At 47.9% G+C, this 20,576-nt stretch overlaps 1 protein-coding gene across 2 annotated transcripts in view; it reads right to left on the bottom strand.

Annotated features, from left to right (window-relative positions):
- RELL1 (RELT like 1) overlaps positions 1-20,220 on the bottom strand; it is a 161,266-nt gene extending 141,046 nt beyond the window's left edge. For both annotated transcript variants that reach the window (XM_078678354.1, XM_078678355.1), the window contains exon 1: positions 20,068-20,220. In XM_078678354.1, coding sequence (XP_078534480.1) covers positions 20,068-20,107 — 40 coding nt within the window. In that variant the 5' untranslated portion in view covers positions 20,108-20,220. The remainder of the gene's footprint in view (positions 1-20,067) is intronic.
- Positions 20,221-20,576: the final 356 nt, after the last annotated feature.

The raw sequence follows: 20,576 nt of genomic DNA, 5'->3' as shown, positions 1-20,576 counted from the left end.
TAAAACAGATGCAATTTAGAGATCTCATTTAAAGATCACACACCCGCATAATAGCAGGGCCAAAAGATCACACACTCAGCAGCAAATATATTGTGTCTCATTAGTGTTATGATGTTGAAACTGATGTAATTTTCGTCTCGAAAATATAACGAAAAAAACGTAAAGTGGATATTAGTAGCCAAAAGGTGCTTGCATCTTCATGTGATCACTTCACTCTTTCTAGGCACTTAGTTGATGACTGACTAAGCTATATCCGGAGATGAATCGAAAATCTAGGGTACACACTTACAGTATCGAGTTGAGCTAAAGATACAAAATATCCTTAATAATAATTAGTGTAATGCATTCTACAAAACTACAAATAATGTGGTATATCATATTGTAGAGCGTGCCATCCAGGGGATGGTACCATTCAGACCTGTAACATCACTTCCCAATTTAAAGACCCATCTTTGTTCACGTTGGAAAAGTAGACTTGAAACATCAGTACAGTGTGGTGGAATAAAAGGTTTTTCTAATACTGTCCACTCAAAGTCGTCTAGTTTGTGGGTTTTTTCGGCAAAGTGCCTCGTGAGTTTAGTCACTGTTTTCTTACACCTAAAGGTGCTCTTATGTTCCATCATGCGGAGCTTCACTTTTCTTGTAGTCACACTGTCATACCCACATATTTGTTGTTGCAAGGGCACGATTAGGTAGACTAGGATTTCACTATTACAATTTGTGAAAAACCTCTGATCCCAAGGTTTCACACCTCCTATGTCAACCGACTTAGATTGTTTGGTTTGGGCACACACCCCACATGATCCACACGAGAAATGACCTTGAACTTTAGGGAGATTCCATAAAGTTGTATCCATATCTTGTCTCAAGCTCAAAGGTCGAGTATGTACCAGTCTGTCTTTTAGGTTTGTGCTTCTCTTCAGAGCAAACAATGGTAGGGGGTATCTTATCTGAACAGCTGTTCAGAATACCCCAGTGTTTCCTGACGCTCTTCTGAATGTTGTTAGTCATTGCACTAAAAGTATGTACAAATGTCAAACAGCCCAAGGGTTTTTTTTTTGTTGGTATCTCAATTAGTGCTTCCCTGTTATTCTGGGCATGTTTCTTAGCTTTCTAATCAGGCTTGTTGGATACTCCTTTTCTTCCAACTGTTGTTTCAAAGCCTTTGAGTATTCTTCACACTTTGCAAGAGTGGTGCAAGTTCTCCGCACTCGTAAAAATTGCCGATAAGGCAAATTCTGCCAGAGAGATTTCGGGTATTGGCTATCGAAACGTAGCAGTGAATTTCGCGCCATGGGTTTCCGATGCCCGCGCCCAGAATAACAACAGGGAAGCACTAATTGAGCTACCAACAAAATATAAACTCCTTGGGCCATTTGACATTTGTACATACTTTTAGTGCAATTATTAACAACATTCAGAAGAGCGTCAAGAAACACTGGCCTATTCAGAAAAGCTGTTCAAATAAGATACCCCTACCATTGCTTGCTCTAAGGAGAAGCACGAACCTAAAAGACAGACTGCTACATACTCGACCTTTGAGCTTGAGACAAGATATGGGTACAACTTTATGGAATCTCCCTAAAGTTCAAGGTCATTTCCCATGTGGATCATGTGGGGGTGTGTGCCCAAACCAAAGAATCTAAGTCGGTAGACATGGGAGGTGTGAAACCATGGGAGCTGAGGTTTTTCACAAATTGTAATAGTGAAAATCTAGTCTACCTAATCATGTGCCCTTGCAACAACAAATATGTGGGTATGACTACAAGAAAAGTGAAGCTCCGCATGATGGAGCATAAAAGCACCTTTGGGTGTAAGAAAACAGTAACTACACTCACTAGACACTTTGCCGAAAAACCCCACAAACCAGACGACTTTGAGGGGACAGTATTAGAAAAACCTTTTATTCCACCACACTGTACTGATGTTTCAAGTCTACTATTCCAACGTGAACACAGATGGGTCTTTAAATTGGCAAGTGATGTTACAGGTCTGAATGATACCATCCCCTAGATGGCACTCTCTACAAAATGATATACCACATAATTTGTAGTTTTGTAGAATGCATTACACTAATTATTATTAAGGATATTTTGTATCTTTAGCTCAACTCGATACAGTAAGTGTGTACACTAGATTTTCGCTTCATCTCAGGATATAACTTAGTCAGTCACCAACTAAGTGCATAGAGAGAGCTAAGTGATCACATGAAGATGCAAGCACCTTTTGGCTACTAATATCCACTTTACGTTTTTTTCGTTATATTTTCGAGATGAAAATTACAGCAGTTTCAACATCATAACACTAATGAGACCCAAAACACAATATATTTGCTGCTGAGTGTGTGATCTTTTGGCCCTGCTATTATGCGGGTGTGTGATCTTTAAATGAGATCTCTAAATTGCATCTGTTTTAAAGGGCACTTTTGTAATCACCATATTCATACTCTTGAGGATTTCGGACTCCCATATATGCTGTCTTTAATTAACATGAAGTGAGAAGGTAGCGTTTGAGTTTCCTGAATTACTGGGTTTCTCCACTAATTTTTCGCGAGATCTGCGATGTTCGTATAACTTTGTTTTTATTCACAAAGAACTACAATTACCATTGGCATGATGACAGCCGAGTAGTTCTTACTGTGACGCCATTGAAACATCATCGGCATGTGAAATCCAGTTATGCCCTTGCTACAGAGGATAAAATGGTGGTTCGTCGAATGCACGGGTACCTCCACTCCAGTGAAGTTCCTGATTGGAGGCACCGACGGACAGGTAGGCGCGCTACTTTTGCCTGGCTTTGTTAACTATTTTTAGTCTACAGGAGGTGCTTCGGTAAGATAGTAAAACCTTCTTTTTGTGAACGCCTTTGCGTTAGACACGACTCTCTCTGAGGTAAGAGTAAGTCCGTATCAAAATAACCGAGACTTTAGTATTGGGCCCTTTTATAAAGATTGGGAGATTTCTCGGGGACAGAAATCCAGTTTGTCTTTTCTGTCTACCATATATAAACTATCAGTGCACAAAGTCTTGATATTAGGCAGAGCGTCCGACTGTTCAAGTGCCGTAACTGTGGTCCTTGACTTTCGAATTTTCACTCTATCATTCAAAAATAGAGACGCTGATGTAAAACCAATATCACGTTCTAACTATAAGGCTATTGTGTGTGAATATGGTCTCTCCATGTGCACCAACAAGAAATATACCTACGTTCTACAACATGTGGCCCTTAAACTACCTGCTTTGGGCGAAAATGACGAGACATTTTGAATTGATAGGGCTTTATACCCTTGTTTACATACATTCAAATAAGTACCCTTCTTCTTGGAGGCAAGAATTCAATCGAAAAAAACTAGTACATAGTGATATACTTATCCAGAATAGAACTTTTTGATAATATATATGGGATAGTTATATCAAGTTCCAGCTAATGACTGCATTCATGATGGTAACGAGGTTTTTAACGGCATGCTATGTTTCTGCTATGGTAATATTTATCACGCATTGATGATCAAGGAATATCAATATTGATCATACAAACAAGTGTTGTTGGACTGTTTTCTTTGTAGAGCGGGGCCTCAAACATAACTTGAGCTGGTGCCGAGTGAGGTGAGGCTTACCCCTTGAGAAGTAATGGCAAGCTTTTTTGTTAATAAAGTTACTGGTAACAAATTCAATGTGAGTTGTACTGAGGCTTAATAATATTAGGAGGCAATGATACACAGAGATGTTATGTTTATTCTCCCTAGATGCAGTCCAGTCATCATGCTTACGTCAAGGGTTTGAATACAATTATCACATCAGTAATACTGTATGTATGATCTCTTTTTTGCTCTATTGTGAATGCAGTGACAAGATAATTATAGGTCCTGAAGAAAGCCGGGTAGAATATTCCCAAGTGGCTGAAACATGTTGACCGTGTGAACAGTGATTAATTCCAAACTGTTCCGTATCTTTTCCTCACTTTCACAATGATTTTAATAGGAAAACTATGGGAGACCGCTAGGATTATCAGCAGAGAGGGTAGTAGACTATCATTAGTTTATCCTCTTTAAGCACTTTCTTGCACAGTATTGTTTGCACCGCACTTTAGAGATTACCTCGAATCACCCATTCTCTAGAACACAATCCTATCTGTTTTTCCTTCTGTAAGAATCGCACAGAAGGATACAGCTCTTTTTCTATTCTCTCTGATAATTAAGAGAGGCGGTAGAGGGTTGTCTGGGACCCCAGATGATGACACTGGGCACTGGGCACATGGTTGTGTATTGATGGGATACCAACTATCCTGAGGCGATCTTGAGTTCTGCTTTCTTTTCTGATGTACAATCAACAACATAGAGAGTTGCGACAGCCTCTATATTGGTCTCTAGAGGTATATGTTTAAATACCCTTTCTCTTTGTTTAGTCCTATGGATTCTATTTGTTTTTGAATGCTTCGGTACAGTCACAAGTAAGTATCGGGGGCATGTTTCAGCCTGCACCCTTCACAGTTGCCACTTTTTGTGTAAGTAAGGAGATGCCAAACTAATCACCATTTTTAAACCTTAGCCTCAGAGTAGCTTCTCGCACTTTCATTTTGTTTTAGCATCTCTTATGACATTACAGAGATCGCATTCACCTGCGGCCCGCCCTCACGTTCATCACCTCCATCCGCCCTCCCGTTCACCACGCCCACCAGCCTTCCAGTTCACCACCACCACCTAATTACCAATGGCAATAGCTTGCCCATTAGCAAGACCTATTGGCTCTGAGAATGCTTGTTAATGCATAGAAGTCATCCCCAGTATAGGTCCTGGACAGCCCAGAGAGTAGGGTGCACTATATTTAAACAAGCATTGGAAATGCAATAGGGCTCGCATTAGGAAAGTTTGAGCTATTGGTCTTATAAATGATTTTTTTTTTATTTATGTGTTATTTTTTAAAATAGCTAAATTAATAGCTTTGTCATTTACAATGCCAATAGTTCTAACTTTCGCAAACACCTATAGCATTTGTATTGCAACATGTTTTGTATTTACGTGACTTAGATGTATTGATATTACAAATAACAATGGCTTTTAATTTTTTTAAATAATTAATACTTAAATAATTTATTTAATTTGTAATGGCAATAGCTTAAACTTTTGTAAATAACTTTTGTGAAGATTATGTTCAGTGTTTTTTATTGTGACGAAAATCCAAGAACAGAAGTGAAATATTAACATCTTTTTGTGATTTGTAATAAAGCAAGAAAGCTTGAAAACCGCTTGAAACATTGAAAGAACATATTTGAACCAGTGATGCTGTGGTTGCGCTGAGTGATGCTGTAGTTGCGCTGAGTGATGCTGTGGTTACGCTGAGTGATGCTGTGGTGGTGCTGAGTGATGCTGTGGTGGTGCTGAGTGAGGCTGTGGTGGTGCTGAGTGATGCTGTGGTGGTGCTGAGTGATGCTGTGGTTACGCTGAGTGATGCTGTGGTTGCGCTGAGTGGTGTGTGCATCGGTGGAGCTTAGTGGGTGCATTTGTGGAGCTGTGTGGTGGGTGCATTGGTGGAGCTTAGTTAGAGCATCGGTGGAGCTGTGTGGTGGGTGCATCGGTGGAGCTGTGTGGTGGGTGCCTCGGCGGAGCTGTGTGGTGTGTGGCTCGGTGGAGCTGTGTGGTGGGTGCATTGGTGGAGCTTGGTGGGTGCATCGGTGAAGCTTAGTGGGTGCATCGGTGGAGCTGTGTGGTGGGTGCATCGGTGGAGCTGTGTGGTGGGTGCATCGGTGGAGCTGTGTGGTGGGTGCTTCGGTGGAGCTGTGTGGTGGGTGCATCGGTGGAGCTGTGTGGTGGGTGCATCGGTGGAGCTGTGTGGTGGGTGCATCGGTGGAGCTGTGTGGTGGGTGCATCGGTGGAGCTGTGTGGTGGGTGCATCGGTGGAGCTGTTTCGGTGGAGCTGGGTGGTGGGTGCCTCGGTGGAGCTGGGTGGTGGGTGCCTCGGTGGAGCTGGGTGGTGGGTGCCTCGGTGGAGCTGGGTGGTGGGTGCCTCGGTGGAGCTGGGTGGTGGGTGCCTCGGTGGAGCTGGGTGGTGGGTGCATCGTTGGAGCTGTGTGGTGGGTGCCTCGGTGGAGCTGTGTGGTGGGTGCATCGGTGGAGCTGTGTGGTTGGTGCATCGGTGGAGCTGTGTCGGTGGAGCTGGGTGGTGGGTGCATCGGTGGAGCTGGGTGGTGGGTGCATTGGTGGAGCTGGGTGATGGGTGCATCGGTGGAGCTGTGTCGGTGGAGCTGTGTGGTGGCTGCATCGGTGGAGCTGTGTGGTGGGTGCATCGGTGAAGCAGTGTGGTGGGTCGTTCGGTGGAGCTGTGTGGTGGGTGCCTCGGTGGAGCTGTGTGGTGGGTGCATTGGTGGAGCTGTGTGGTGGGTGCATCGGTGGAGCTGTGTGGTGGGTGCCTCGGTGGAGCTGTGTGGTGGGTGCATCGGTGGAGCTGTGTGGTGGGTGCATCAGCGGAGCTGTGTGGTGGGTGCATCGGTGGAGCTGTGTGGTGGGTGCATCTGTGGAGCTGTGTGGTGGGTGCATCGGTGGAGCTGTGTGGTGGGTGCATCGGTGGAGCTGTGTGGTGGGTGCCTCGGTGGAGCTGTGTGGTGGGTGCCTCGGAGGAGCTGTATGGTGGGTGCCTCGGAGGAGCTGTATGGTGGGTGCCTCGGTGGAGCTGTATGGTGGGTGCCTCGGTGGAGCTGTGTGGTGGGTGCATTGGTGGAGCTGGGTGGTGGGTGCCTTGGTGGAGCTGGGTGGTGAGTGCCTCGGTGGAGCTGTGTGGTGGGTGCATCGTGGAGCTGTGTGGTGGGTGCATCGGTGGAGCTGTGTCGGTGGAGGTGGGTGCATCGGTGGAGCTGGGTGGTGGGTGCATCGGTGGAGCTGTGTCGGTGGAGCTGTGTGGTGGGTGCCTCGGAGGAGCTGTATGGTGGGTGCCTCGTGGAGCTGTATGGTGGGTGCCTCGGTGGAGCTGTGTGGTGGGTGCATCGGTGGAGCTGTGTGGTGGGTGCATCGGTGGAGCTGTGTGGTGGGTGCATCGGTGGAGCTGTGTGGTGGGTGCCTCGGAGGAGCTGTATGGTGGGTGCCTCGGAGGAGCTGTATGGTGGGTGCCTCGGTGGAGCTGTATGGTGGGTGCCTCGGTGGAGCTGTGTGGTGGGTGCATCGGTGGAGCTGGGTGGTGGGTGCCCTGGTGGAGCTGTATGGTGAGTGCCTCGGTGGAGCTGTGTGGTGGGTGCATACCAACCAACGCTGCAGCCATCAGACATAAGCAAAATGTTTCAACACTGTTGCGGACCCAGCGGCGATACATTTTTAAGACCCATTAATTGTATGGCATCAAGCCCCTCATTGAAGGCCTAAAACAGCCAGCACACTGGAAAAGTTTTAACCCACCCTGGAACACCAGAAGTGACAGGCATACTCAGTAGACAGTTCCACTAACCAGCCTTTGACCGACACAAGATTAGTCGGTGCAGGGTATTGTCTCACGACAGGGAAGCCAGAGAGGTCATTTGTGGGTTGGGTGGGGTCACAAGTGCTTGCATAAGCAGACTGGGGCTACAGGATAACTTTCTTTTCAAAGGTCACTAGGCACCCTGGCCTACCAGCAATCAGCTAGAAGCATAGCGAGGTCCGCGACATGGCGATTGTGTTAGAAGAAGCTCTATGCCTCAGAGTGCTGTGTATTAACCAGGACAGCAGAGAGAAAGAAACAGGGTCCCACGGCTCTCCTTAGCCTGGGGTTAGAGGTGTAGCCCCTTCCAAGACCGAGAATCACCCTCTGCTCACTTTACCACACACACACCGCTAGATAGAAAGCTCGGACTGTGTCGACCACTGCTACAGTGTTCCCCAACCACCGAACTGAACGTAGACCACAAAAAAGGCACTGCCCTACTTGCTGACCCATGGCCTTATCCCACCCACTCCGGATACTGTAAGGAAATAAAAAGGGGAGGATTTCTCTGTACCGATGGTAAGCTATTTGGGATGAACTGCCTACACTTTTTTGCGCAAGAGCAACAATACGATACTGTCCAATATCGCCCTGCGGGAGACATGGCCAGCAGCACTGGCAGGCAAAAGCCCATTCCTTTCAGCACAGAAACACCACAAGCTGCTGAAGCTGCAAAGCAAAGGGGAATCGAAAATGAAATGTGACATACCTTGTATGGTAGGGAAGCTGAATCACAAATGTTGGGAGGAGAATTTAATTTTAAACTCGGACAGAGTACGCCATCTATGCTAAAGTGAGTCGATATTTTGGTTAACAAAACAGTGGTGCCGATAATAGTTTAATGTAAAAGCAATCAGAACCGTGGGCTCATTTTTCACACAAACATTTATTTCAACATTTCAAGCTTAACTCACCTGTCCAGAGACAGCAGCAAAATGTGAGTCAAGTGGTGCATTTACCGAAATTTATCAGGACGGACTTTGAAAGAAACAAGTTAAACAAGTTTTAAAAGGAGACACGGCCTCTGGCCGTGAAACTGAAAGTACGGCCGGCCGGCCGTGAATAATTAGGGGGTGAGAAATGCGCTGGGAGGGCTGCCTTTGATGTGCTAATGCGAGGCAGGCAGGCAGGCGGCTGGTGGCATTGTGCACGCGCTTTTTAGGGCTTGCGCTTGCGCAATCACCTAAAAAGCACATGCACTTCATGCAATCGCCAGTGGAATCGCCAGTGGTGGTTAACCTCGGGATAAGCCACATTAGAGCTTCGCCAGCTATGCGCATGCGCACAGCAGGCGAGCCCTAAAAATAGAACATGTACTTTTCAGTTTTAAGTGTCCTGGTAGTGAAAAACTCTTACATTCGTTTGTCACTACTGCAAGGCCGCCTCCTCACAAAGGATAACATTAGAGTTGCCTAATTACATTAAATAAGCTCTAACTTCCAAATGGGAATAGGTAACTATTTTAATGTTTGGTGTCTTTGGAATTGTATTGAAAAATCCTCTCTTATGGTCATTTCGGATTTTAAAATACAGTTTTGAAATTGCCACTTTCAGAAAGTTAGCATTTTCTTGCCATAGCCATTTAGTGCATGCAGCCGATCACCGAGTCGCATGACTGCATGTAGTTGGGTGTTGTGTACTTCTTGTAGACAGCCACACACAATATAGGGATTGGATGAGCCTTCAGTGGCAAGATGGGAGTGTGAAAACTCTAGAAACTTTGCTCACTTCAAAGGAGGCACCAGATATAAATATTAGACCTCAGACACCACCTCTTCACTACACTTCTGGACCTCAGGACACTTTGCCAGGAAGGACTGCTGTACTGCTGAAATAACTGTCAGTCTGCTGAACTGCTGCCTTGCTGAATTGTTTTCTGCCCTCCTGCCTGAGTCAGAGGGATTTAGACCGGCACCTAAACCCAGGACTCCCAGAGTGAATCCGAGGGTTAGTCTGCAGGCCTCCTGTTCAGAGGCACAGGGACATAACAGGCTCCCAAACACCTGCACCAGCACCCAGAACCAGCTGGGGCAAGCCATTGAACTCCAAGTGCTGTCTCTCAGCAGGCCCTGAACCCTTGGTGTGTCCTCAGTATGAATGAATGAATGAATGAGGGAAGACTTGTAACTCGCAACTTAGCCCAAGGGCATCAAGGCGCCAAAAGATCGTACAGCTTAGAGTTCTCCTAGTGCATAATTACGAATAAGCCTCTACAAAGAGCCACGTTTTCAATGCTTTACGAAAAAGCACAATAGAGGATTGTCCTGCCAACTCAGGGGGAAGGGTGTTCCAAAGCCTAGGGACCAGGGTGGAGAAGGCTCTCCCTCCCCACCTGGCTTTTAAAAATCTAGGAACTGAAAGAAGGTTTTTATTGGAGGAACGGAGAGCTCTACTGGGGGAATAAGAGTGTAAAAGGGACCTGATACCCTCTGAGCCTGAGCCATACTGGGCCCCGTGGGCAAGACAAAGGATCTTAAATGAGATCCTAGACTGAATGGGCAGCCAATGCAGGTTCTTCCTGGCCAAGGAAGCTGAGGAGAGTCTAGGGAGATTAAGAACCATCTTGGCCGCAGCATTTTGCACTATCTGCAAGCACTGGATAAGATTCTTATTAATGCCCGAGTAAAGCGCATTGCAGTAGTCTAGTCTCGAAGAGACGAGAGCCACAGTGACTTGTTTCAGTAGAGCTTAATCAAAGGTTTTGGTCTCTTCACATCAGCAAGCAGCCCTGTTTCTGCCAAAAACCTGTCGCTGGCACTGCCTGCCAACGAGAAATTCTGTCAGTCTGAATCTTTGTGCTACAGCATCGACTGCTCGCGGGGAGCCTAATCGGGATGTTCCGGCACAACCGCCCCCAGCAACAGGATCTTTGTACTACAGCGAAGACCATCCATAACATCCAGCCTGTTCTTCACGCTGCAACGATGACCACCTACGACACTTCCTTGTCCCTCACGGCCCTCTCCACAGCGAAAGGGACTTTACCGACGGACTGAGAAGAAAACATTTGAGCAGGACTAACCTGGTCCATGTATCCAATCTGCACTTCATCGCTGTCCGCCTGTACATGCGACTTTCTTCCAGTCTTGGAGGACCAGATAGCCGCGAGGGACGCGTTGATCTTTTTGGTTCTATTACACTTAAAATATTTTAAATACCATATCTCCGGATCTACTAATTACATGTTTGTCAGTTTTGTTTTGTTTTATTTATTACGTTTTATTTACTCTGTTTTTCTAAATTGCTGTGGGATCTTTTTTGTAGTGAGTTTTCACTATGTTACTGTTTGAAATGTAGCACAATTACTTTACACACTGCCTGAGTTTAGTCTGACTGTCTGTGCCAAGCTACCTGGGAGTTGAGCACAGGTTAATTTGGGGTTTTCTTGTGACTACACCCTGACCAGGATTGTGGTTGCTGCTCGAGTAATCAATTTTTTTTTACAGATCTGGAACCATGTCCTGAGGAGTACAACACAAACCATGCATCAATTCCAGCCTCAGAAGTCACCGTGCCGCACCTCCCGGACCGCAGACACCACCTAGGGGGGAGGGTGGGGGAAGCCGGGATGCTGAACAAGACTGGCAAGACTTTCAAACCAGAAGTCAACAGTATCTGTTGTGACACAACTCAACTCCAAGTGAGGCCGCTTGCGACTAGGTTGGTGCCATTCCTGGGAGCGACTACAAGAAGTGGACGAGCAGGTGTGTACAGTAACCAATGTGGTGAGGGATGTAGTGGACAGCCTGGCCACTAAAGTCAAGCTGAGACGTAGCACGCAACCCGTGGAACAGGCACCCGAGGGGTTAAATAAATTAGATGTGGACCCCTCAGGGCCAATCCCGATGCACTGCCATGCTGCGTGCATGGTTACTCTTTTGCAGCATGACCTACCTCATGGCCTTAACCAATCCTAGGGCCAAAGACATTTTTATTCACAACACGTTCAGGATATAGTCATTTTGATGCTACTGTTTTATTACTGGCTATTCCTTGGTCGCATTGGACACAGAGACGTTTTAATGCATGGGCAAAGTGGGCTCTGGCCCAGGGCCCCAGCCTTTCAGGGGGCCCCCTGACAGAGTCAGCTCGGTTCTCCAGAGTTTTGCCCTAATGACCTTGAATATTTCTTAAACAGATTGTTTTAAATACTATTTTCCTTCAATTTATTTTTTATGTACCTGATGTGTGAGAGTTTAGTGCAGTCATTTTGCAGAGAAATGTTGTGTTTATGTTTCATGCAATATACATAAAAAAAGTTTCTTTTAGATCAAAACAAGGCGTTACATATAAGAAATGGGAGGGCGTCACAGATATTATTTGCAGTAATTTTGGTAAGCTGCTGCTGTGTTACAATATTGAAAACACACATAGCTATCCCTGAATATTAGATATAAACACATTTAGGGCCTTATTTATGAGAAGTGATGCATCGCTGTGTGAAAACAGGGATGCGTCACTTCTTAGTGCATCATGTCGTAAGGGGTTATAGATACGTCAGTATTTCGACGTATCTGTAGGTGCAAAAGTGATGCATTGCAGGGGTGTGTCTGAAAATATACGCAACTCCAGCAATGTGTCCTTTCACATGGAGCAAGCCCCATGTAAAAGGGCCTGCATCAGTCTTACGCCTGCTGGGAGGCAGGTGTAAGACATTGACACAATGGCATCCTAGGAGAGTTCTCATAGATTTCAATGCACCACTTCTACAAGGCTTTTTGAAGGGGAACACCCACCCTGCATACATTACACCTGGCACAGGTATAATGTGGTGTAGGGGTTTACAAAGTGAGGCATCTACCTAGATGCGTCACTTTGTAAAAAGGGCTCAACATGGCACATTTTTTACGCTGCCGGTAAGTCACAAAAAGTGACGCACCGGCGTCATAAAAGTGCAGCAAGGCCTAATTAATGAGGCCCTTATAATTTGGATGTGTGTTCCTTTGCACTGTCAGGGACATAATGAAATGAAATTAAATAGTGTATTTAATAAAGCGCGCAGCTACTCAGACTTTAGTGTCCTGGTGCGTGACATCGGGAGGAAAACGTGCGTAAAAAACCCATCAGTTTTTAAAAAGCCAGGTTTTTAAGTTCTTCCTGAAAGAGAGTAGGTCTGTGGTTAGGTTCAGGGACTCAGGGACTCTATTCCATAACTTTGAGCCTAGAAAGCAGAGGAATCTGCCCCCAGTGCGCGCAAGGCATATTTTAGGCACGATGGCCAGGTTGGCATTGGAAGATCTTAGGGGTCTAGATGTTGTGTAGCGATTAATGCGCTTATTTAGGTAGCCGGCTCCTAAGCCACGGAAAGCTTTAAAGAAAATGGTCATCGCTTTGAAGTCGATCCATTATTTTATGCAGAACCAGTGTAGAAACTTAAGAATAGGGATCATACTAGATCTGGGTTTAGGTCTCAGGATGGCTCTGGCCACGCACACAATTCAGCGAAGACATGGCAGACTTCATCAGCCCGTACGCACTCCTCTCCGCTGACTACATCCTCCTGGGGGACCTCAACTTCCACCTGGAGAACAACAGGGACAGCAACACCACCACCCTACTGGACAACCTCGCCAACCACGGACTCAAGCAACTGGTGAACACCCCCACCCACTACGCCGGCCACACGCTTGGCCCCGTCTTCTCCAGCAAGCACATCTCCTTCAGCCACTCCACCAGATTCCACTGGACTGACCACAGCTGCATCCACTTCAGCTTCAGAAGAACAACGACCCACCACCACCCACAACAGATTCCTCGCAGAAGATGGAGCAAGATCACCACCGAGCAGCTCACCACCTCCCTCCGCCAGAACCCTCCCGCCAGCACAACGGACCCCAACGAAGCAGCCAGCAACCTCACACAGTGGCTCACCAACTGCGCAAATGACCTTGCACCACTGAAGAACCCCCCCAGCAGACCCGGCAGCAGGAAAGCCTCCTGGATCACCGACGAACTCAAGAACTCCAAGAAGACCTGCCGCACCCTCGAGAAAGCCTGGCGCAACGACCAGACCACAGACAACATGACTGCCCTCAAGCAAGCCACCCGCAAACACCACCGGCTGATCCGCACCACCAAGAAGACAGCATTCACAGAATGACTGGACAACAAAGCCCACAACAGCAAGGAACTCTTGAGCATCGTCAAAGAGTTCTCCAACCCCAGCGCCGGAAACAACGACATCACCCCTCGCAAGACCTCTGCTACTCACTCGCCTCGTTCTTTCACCGCAAGATCGCCGATATACACAACAGCTTTGGCGCACCTACCACGCACCCAACCACCGAACCAACGCCCCCCATCACCACCCTCTGCGCCTGGACCCCGGTCAGCACCGAAGACACCACCCGCACGATGAACACCATCCACTCCGGATCACCAACCGACCCCTGCCCCCACCACGTCTTCAACAAGGCCAACTCATTCATCGCACCCCAACTCCGGGACGTCATCAACACCTCCTTCCACATCGCCACCTTCCCGGAGACCTGGAAGCACGCCGAGCTCAGCGCCCTCCTAAAGAAACCAACTGCAGACCCCACCGACCTCAATAACTACCGCCCCATCTCGCTCCTCCCTTTTCCTGCCAAAGTCATCGAGAAGACCATCAACAGACAGCTTGCCGCCTTCCTCAAGACAAACGGATCCCTCGACCCCTCGCAGTCCGGGTATCGAGCCAACCACAGCACCGAGACCGCCCTCATCGCAGCCACTGACGACATCAGATCCCTCCTCGACAACGGGGAAACAGCGGCCCTCATCCTCCTGGACCTCTCTGCAGCGTTCGACACTGTCTGCCACCGCACCCTAGTGCAGCGCCTCAGCAACATCGGAGTCCAAGAGAAGGCACTGGAGTGGATCATCTCGTTCCTCGCCGGAAGAACCCAGAGAGTCCGCCTCCCCACGTTCAGATCCGAGGCCACCGAAGTCATCTGCAGCGTACCACAAGGATCATCACTCAGCCCAACCGTCTTCAACGTCTACATGAGCCCTCTCGCAGCCATCGCACAACCTCAACATCATCTCCTACGCCGACGACACCCAGCTGATCCTCTCCCTCACCAAGGACCCAGCCACCGCCAGAACCAGCCTGCACAAAGGGATGAAAGACGTCGCCGAGTGGGTGAAGAACAGTCGCCTGAAACTGAACTCAGACAAGACGGAAATCCTCATCCTGGGATCATCGCCCGCCGCCTGGGACGACTCCTGGTGGCCCCCTGCCCTGGGCACCACTCCCAAACCAACGGACCATGCACGCAACCTGGGCCTCGTCCTGGACTCCTCCCTCTCTATGACCAGACAAGTCAACGCCGTCTCATCATCATGCTTCAACACCATGCGCATGCTCCGTAAGATCTTCCGATGGATCCCCACTGAAACCAGGAAGAGGGTCACCCAGGCACTCGTCACCAGCCGACTGGACTACGGAAACACCCTCTACGCCGGTACCACAACCAAACTTCAGAAAAGACTCCAGCGCATCCAGAATGCCTCCGCACGACTCGTCCTGGATGTCCCACGACACAGACACATCTCCGGCCACCTGAGAGACTTGCACTGGCTCCCCGTTAGCAAGAGGATCACGTTCAGGCTCCTCGCCCACGCACACAAGGCCCTCCACGACCTGGGCCCCAAGTACCTCAACAACCGCTTGACCTACGTGCCCACCCGCCAGCTACGATCGACCAGCCTCGCCCTCGCCGCCGTACCACGCATCCGCAAAGCCACCGCCGGGGGAAGATCCTTCTCCTACCTGGCAGCCAAGACATGGAAATCCCTCCCCATCCACCTTCGACTGACCCAGGATCACCTTTCCTTCAGGAAGCTCCTCAAGATCTGGCTCTTCGAGCAGTAGCGGACCCCTCCCCCCAGCGCCTTGAGACCCTACCGGGTGAGTAGCGCGCTATACAAGTGTCCATGATTGATTGATTGATTGGCCGGCAAATTTTGTACCACTTGTAGGCGCTGGATAAGGGATTTAGGAAGACCGAGGTATAAGCTGTTGACATAGTCAAGCATTGATGTCAGCAAGCGCCAGTTAGGTTTGGATTTAAAAGCGCATGGAGAGTGTCTTGCCTATAACAATTCCTACGTTTTTTACTTTCTCCTTTTCCGCGGGCAGGGGCAACAGATCTTTTGACCACCAAGAGCTCCTATCAGGCATTTCTGGTTAACCAAAGAAAACAACTTCAGTTTTGTCAGGATTGCACTTCAGCTGATTGACCTTAAGCCAGCTAAAAACCTTTGTGAGGCAAGGCCTAATCATTGCCCCGTCAAAGTCGGTTCCTTTTTCACATGTAAAGATCAGTTGAGGGTCATCAGCATAGGAAACAATTTTGGCGCCCTCTTCCTCTACCAGAAATGCAAGGGGGGGATAGATATATAATAAAACGGGTAGGACTGAGAATGGAGCCCTGAGGGACGCCTACATTCATGGCGACTGCAACCGGGGATGAGAAAGTGGGGAGCCAGATGTCCTGGGATCTATTTGCCAAGAAGGATGACATCCATGTTGAGGCGGTACCCCCCCCCCCCCAGGCCGCTGTTAGCAAGTCTCTGCAGGAGCCTCTCATGTGGGATCGTATCGAAGGCCGCCAACCGATCAAGCAGTATCAGAACAGCCTTGTCTTCCTGGTCCAGCTTACCCTTGAAAAATTCTGTACTGTAGTTAGCCCTAAAACCAGATTGGGATTCATGAAGGAGCTTCCCATCTTCAATGTGTTTTTGGAGGGCCTTGTTTAAATGCTTCTCTATTACTTTGGAGAGGGTCGGATGAAGGGAGATTGGTCTGTAGTTGGCAGGGTCCGTCGGTTTGGCATTAGCCTTTTCTTTATCAGTGGAAGAATCTTAGCATTCTTCCATAATCTCGGCATGTTGGGAAGCATTAAAGAGCTGGCATACCATGGGGTTTATGGTGGGTGCTAATAGGTTCAGGATATTCGCTGGACATGGGTCGGTAGGAGAGCCAGGCTTAATGTTTTGGAGACTGATCAGTGACTCTTCAAGCTGAAACACAGGGAAAACTAGTAAAGATGGAGGATCCAAAGGTGAAATTTGCTTTTAGAACTAAGGTAAAAGGTCAGTTCTTCCTCTGAGATGTTTGTGAAGGTTTGTTGGATCAAGAAGATCTTTTTGTGGAAGAATTGAGCTATTTGCTTGAACCATTCTTCTGTGCATGGCCCTCCCTTTGTGCCGGCTTTTGGGGCGGTAAAGGTATGCAACAGATTTCCTTACTCTTATTTTGGGCATTTTCTATCTTGGTTTGAAAGGTTGTCTTGGCTGCCTTCACGATAATGTAATGAGCTTTTAAGGTGTCTTTATACACCTTCCTCTCCTCAGGTAGATAGGATTTAGGCCATTTTCGTTGCATTTTTCTACTATTTCTTTTGCTAGATCTGAGGGAAGCGTTAAACCATGTAGCTTGTGGGGCCGACCTCTTTGAGGAGCGAGAAACAACGGGTACCGCTGCACCAATGTTGGTTCAGAGCCATGAATATATTAAGAGGGCGTCCGAGTCGGGGCAGCCAGACAGCTATGGCGACGAACAACAAAGGGCGTCTGCTAACATCGGGATGATATTTTATAGAACGTCCTGTAATTAGGAAACTTCTGCCCTACGTTAGCCCGAGGGACTGTAGCAGAGTTGGGAATTACGAATTTTAATAGGAGATGGTCAGACCAGGTAATGGGAAGTGGTAGGCTTACTGCTATGTCAAAGTTGTGAAAGATTTAGTCTAGGGTATGGCCCTTCTCATGGGTGGCTGAAGAAATAGATGGAAACCTGTTGGATGCCTGCAGCATCTCCAAAAAGGAAATTGTTTGAGGGTCTTTTCCATTGTCCATATGTAGATTGAAATCTCCCATAATAAGGCAGTTGTTGTATTTTAAGCTCAGGGAGGTGGTTGCTGTATTAAGCGTAGTAATAACATTTCCAATTGTACCGGAGGTCTGTAAATCAGAAAAACAGCTTTGCTATTATGGGGGGATAAGGTACAGTGGAAGCCTAATGACTCTGCGCCCTCAATGTTTTTCATCTGGATGGGAGAGCAGTCTAGTTTTTGATAGTAAATTATGGCGACATCACCCCTCTTCCCACTCGGTCGAACCTGCTAAGGATTTCATAACCCATAGGGATGGCCGAGGTGATAGTAGGGTTGGAGGCTTCAGATAGCCAGGCCTCAGTGAGAAAAAAAAAAAGATCAGGTTGTTCGTCTAAGAGTAGATCATAAATGTGCGGCTCAAACTTTTGCATAGAGCGACAATTTAAAAGGGTGGCCTTTAAGTCCTTTGTTTTGTTATTGTTTTTACACTTATTGTCGCATGGAAGGATCTTCGGTGTGAATTTCCTGGGCTGGAGGAGAGACCAGTTGCACTTATTCCAGCGAAAGTCTACCTCCAAGCTCGGATCAGCCGCTGTACACTGACATAATGGTAGCCGCCTAAGGCGAAGCAGTTTTTCCCTATTGTAAAATAGCGGAAGAAACACACTGGAGGGGAACTGGGCAGCATGGTCGATGCCGAACGCTGACGGGCACAGACGGGCTTGACTTTGACATGCCCCGTTTGCATCGGGAATATATAGACTAATGCCTATGAAGCAAACTGGATCGCTAACCCAGCTGAGGAAGCTGAAACTGCGTGGGCGGAAGTGAGGAGCCCAATATTAGCCCAGCCCTCTGCGCAATCGGTGTATCAGCCGCTGTGGACTAGGACTGGAGGAAAAGCGAGATGCGAATCGGAGCAGGTAAGGTGTAGGCAAGCAGAATCAAGTAAAGTGAAAGTGCGAATGAGTAGGAGAAATTGTTAAAAAAAACAGAGTAATTCAGCCACACATATACAATTTAAAAAGTATTAAAAACCTAGTAGCAGGACTGGAAACACTAAATCCTACCGGTGTCAGCTGCGCGCATCCGTTTACATCAGGAATTTATAGGCTAATGCCTACGATGCAAACTGGATCGCTAACGCAGCTGAGGAAGCAGAAACTGCGTGGGAAAAAGGGGCTTAAATTGGATCATAAATTCAAAACTGTTCTGAACAGGAGCCCCCAAAATATGTTTGGCCCAGGGCCCCAAAAATCCTTAAGATGTCCCTGATTGGATATTGTACTTTTACGTGGTGATGGGCTCAGAGCTCTGTGGATGTTATTGCTTAATGTTTACAATAGATTTTGTTTGAGTTATTTTATTGCATTGTCTCCTTATCTGTGTGTTGTAAGCGTTTTGATGTGCATTTGCTTAAATGGAAAACTTCTAAATAATAAACAACAAACAAAGCAGCCTTTCGATAAATATAAAATTAATCTTGAACATGCGCGTTTCTTTGTATATATCAAAAATACCGCAAAGAAACTAAACCACTGTAGGTAGACAATAATTTCCAAACTTGCACTGACAGACATTGAACTGGGACCGAATCATACAACCAGAGCAGGCCTTTGATGGAAATAAATGTGGCGCCCTCACCACGGTTGTTGAATGAGACAGCAGTGGTCAGAGGTCAGCTCCTGGCTGATAACTTCGCAGCAGTGACTGGTGTGAAAGACAAACACCTCAACATGTCTTCACAATGGTGCCAAGTTGTTTGTTGGGGGTGGTGTTTGTGTGTGGCCGCAGGGGGTGGGAGGGTAGCTCAGTGGAAAAGGTCTGATGGGGCGGTAAGAAACCTCCTGCGGCACCTTAAGTGCCGCAGCACTTAAAACTGAAGCCACTGGACGCTGCTGTGTGCATGATCGTAATGCAAACAGCTCTGTGCGCCTCTCTGAATATTGACGGCCTGGGCCCGACTCGCCCATGCCAAAAGCCGGCCCTGCATACAGCAACACCGGACCTATTGTCACGAGGGTTTGATAGCTGCACACATCTGTGGCAGTCCTACACTGACAACGAAGCGCCAAGGTATGGAATCGGTATACGATCGTGCCTTTGAGGGAGACATCACAAGAGCAGGAAACGCCCTGTCTGCACCTCGCCACAGAGGGGCGTTCTCCTGCTCTCCCGAGAGGCAGTGACAGCAGCTGACTCTGAACAACTAAAGGCATGCAAAATTCAAATTAATAAAAAAAAAGCTCGACTGCAGTTTGTGACTCAAATTAGCAGAATTGTAGGGGTTGGGAGCGGGGACTCTAGGCCGCACACATCTAGCGCCTCTTTACAACTTAAGGGGTGTAGCTGGCGTGTCACCGGTCTAATGTCCTAGCAGCATAGACGAGAAGAGCGTTTAGATTCCCTGCTATGAGGTCAAGGGGCGTTACAGGAAGAGCAAGACAAACTCAGGAAGACGCGAGGGCAGCTGTGGTGGGGGAGGAGGGAGTTCAGTTGCAGTTTAGCCTCAAGTCCTAGAGTAAGAGCACGGGGCTCCCTCGTTTCATCCGCGGACCGGTACAAATGCACATCAGGCGCCTAGCGTGCTACAAGAGGAGCTTTGTCGCTTTCCTGGCTCTCGATGTGGTTCGTGCAGCACTCATCGTTTCTCCCCTGCAAACTGAACGCAGCAACAAGTTTAACTTTACGGAGCAAACAGCCCGCGTCTTCATGAGGGCACGCCCCCAGTACACCCCACACGTACACACAGACACTCGTGCCCCGCACAGTAAACCCCGCAACGACTAAGGCGCGCTCACCTGTTAGATTCATCCCGCCAGAGGTCTCGGTCAGCATCATTGGAACCCTCAGCTCCCAACCCTGCCCGACAACCGGCAGAGACCGCGGACAGTCCTACACTTCCCGGCGCCGCCCATGGCCCGGCCCCCCTGACAAGGTCACCGCCTATACTCTGTGTAATGAGAGCGCCGCTTGGATGCACCGAGGCCTGCTTCCCGGGACTGGCGCGCGGCCGAGGGATGCGGCTGTTGGAATCAGGGCCAGCTTTAGAGCTGGTGGTGGCGCCCCCCAATGACCTTCTCTTCCATGAACACCCTCAGTACCAAACTTTAACAATGATTCTCAAGTCTCCATAACCCCACTCTCTCCTTTAGTTTTGTTTTATAGCGCCTCATTCCAGTGTGGGGTGTCAAAGCACTTTACATCACACATATTATTTATGTATTTATTTAATGCAATTTTGTATAGCACGGACTTTAAAAAGATGTCCGAGTGCTTCATAATAGAACCAAGTACGTTACATGAGGAA

Source organism: Lissotriton helveticus, chromosome 2_2 (assembly GCF_964261635.1).
Source record: "Lissotriton helveticus chromosome 2_2, aLisHel1.1, whole genome shotgun sequence".
In the NCBI taxonomy this organism is placed as follows: Eukaryota; Metazoa; Chordata; class Amphibia; order Caudata; family Salamandridae; genus Lissotriton; species Lissotriton helveticus.
Note: the sequence above shows the minus strand (reverse complement) of the source record. Positions and strands in the feature narration are given on the sequence as shown.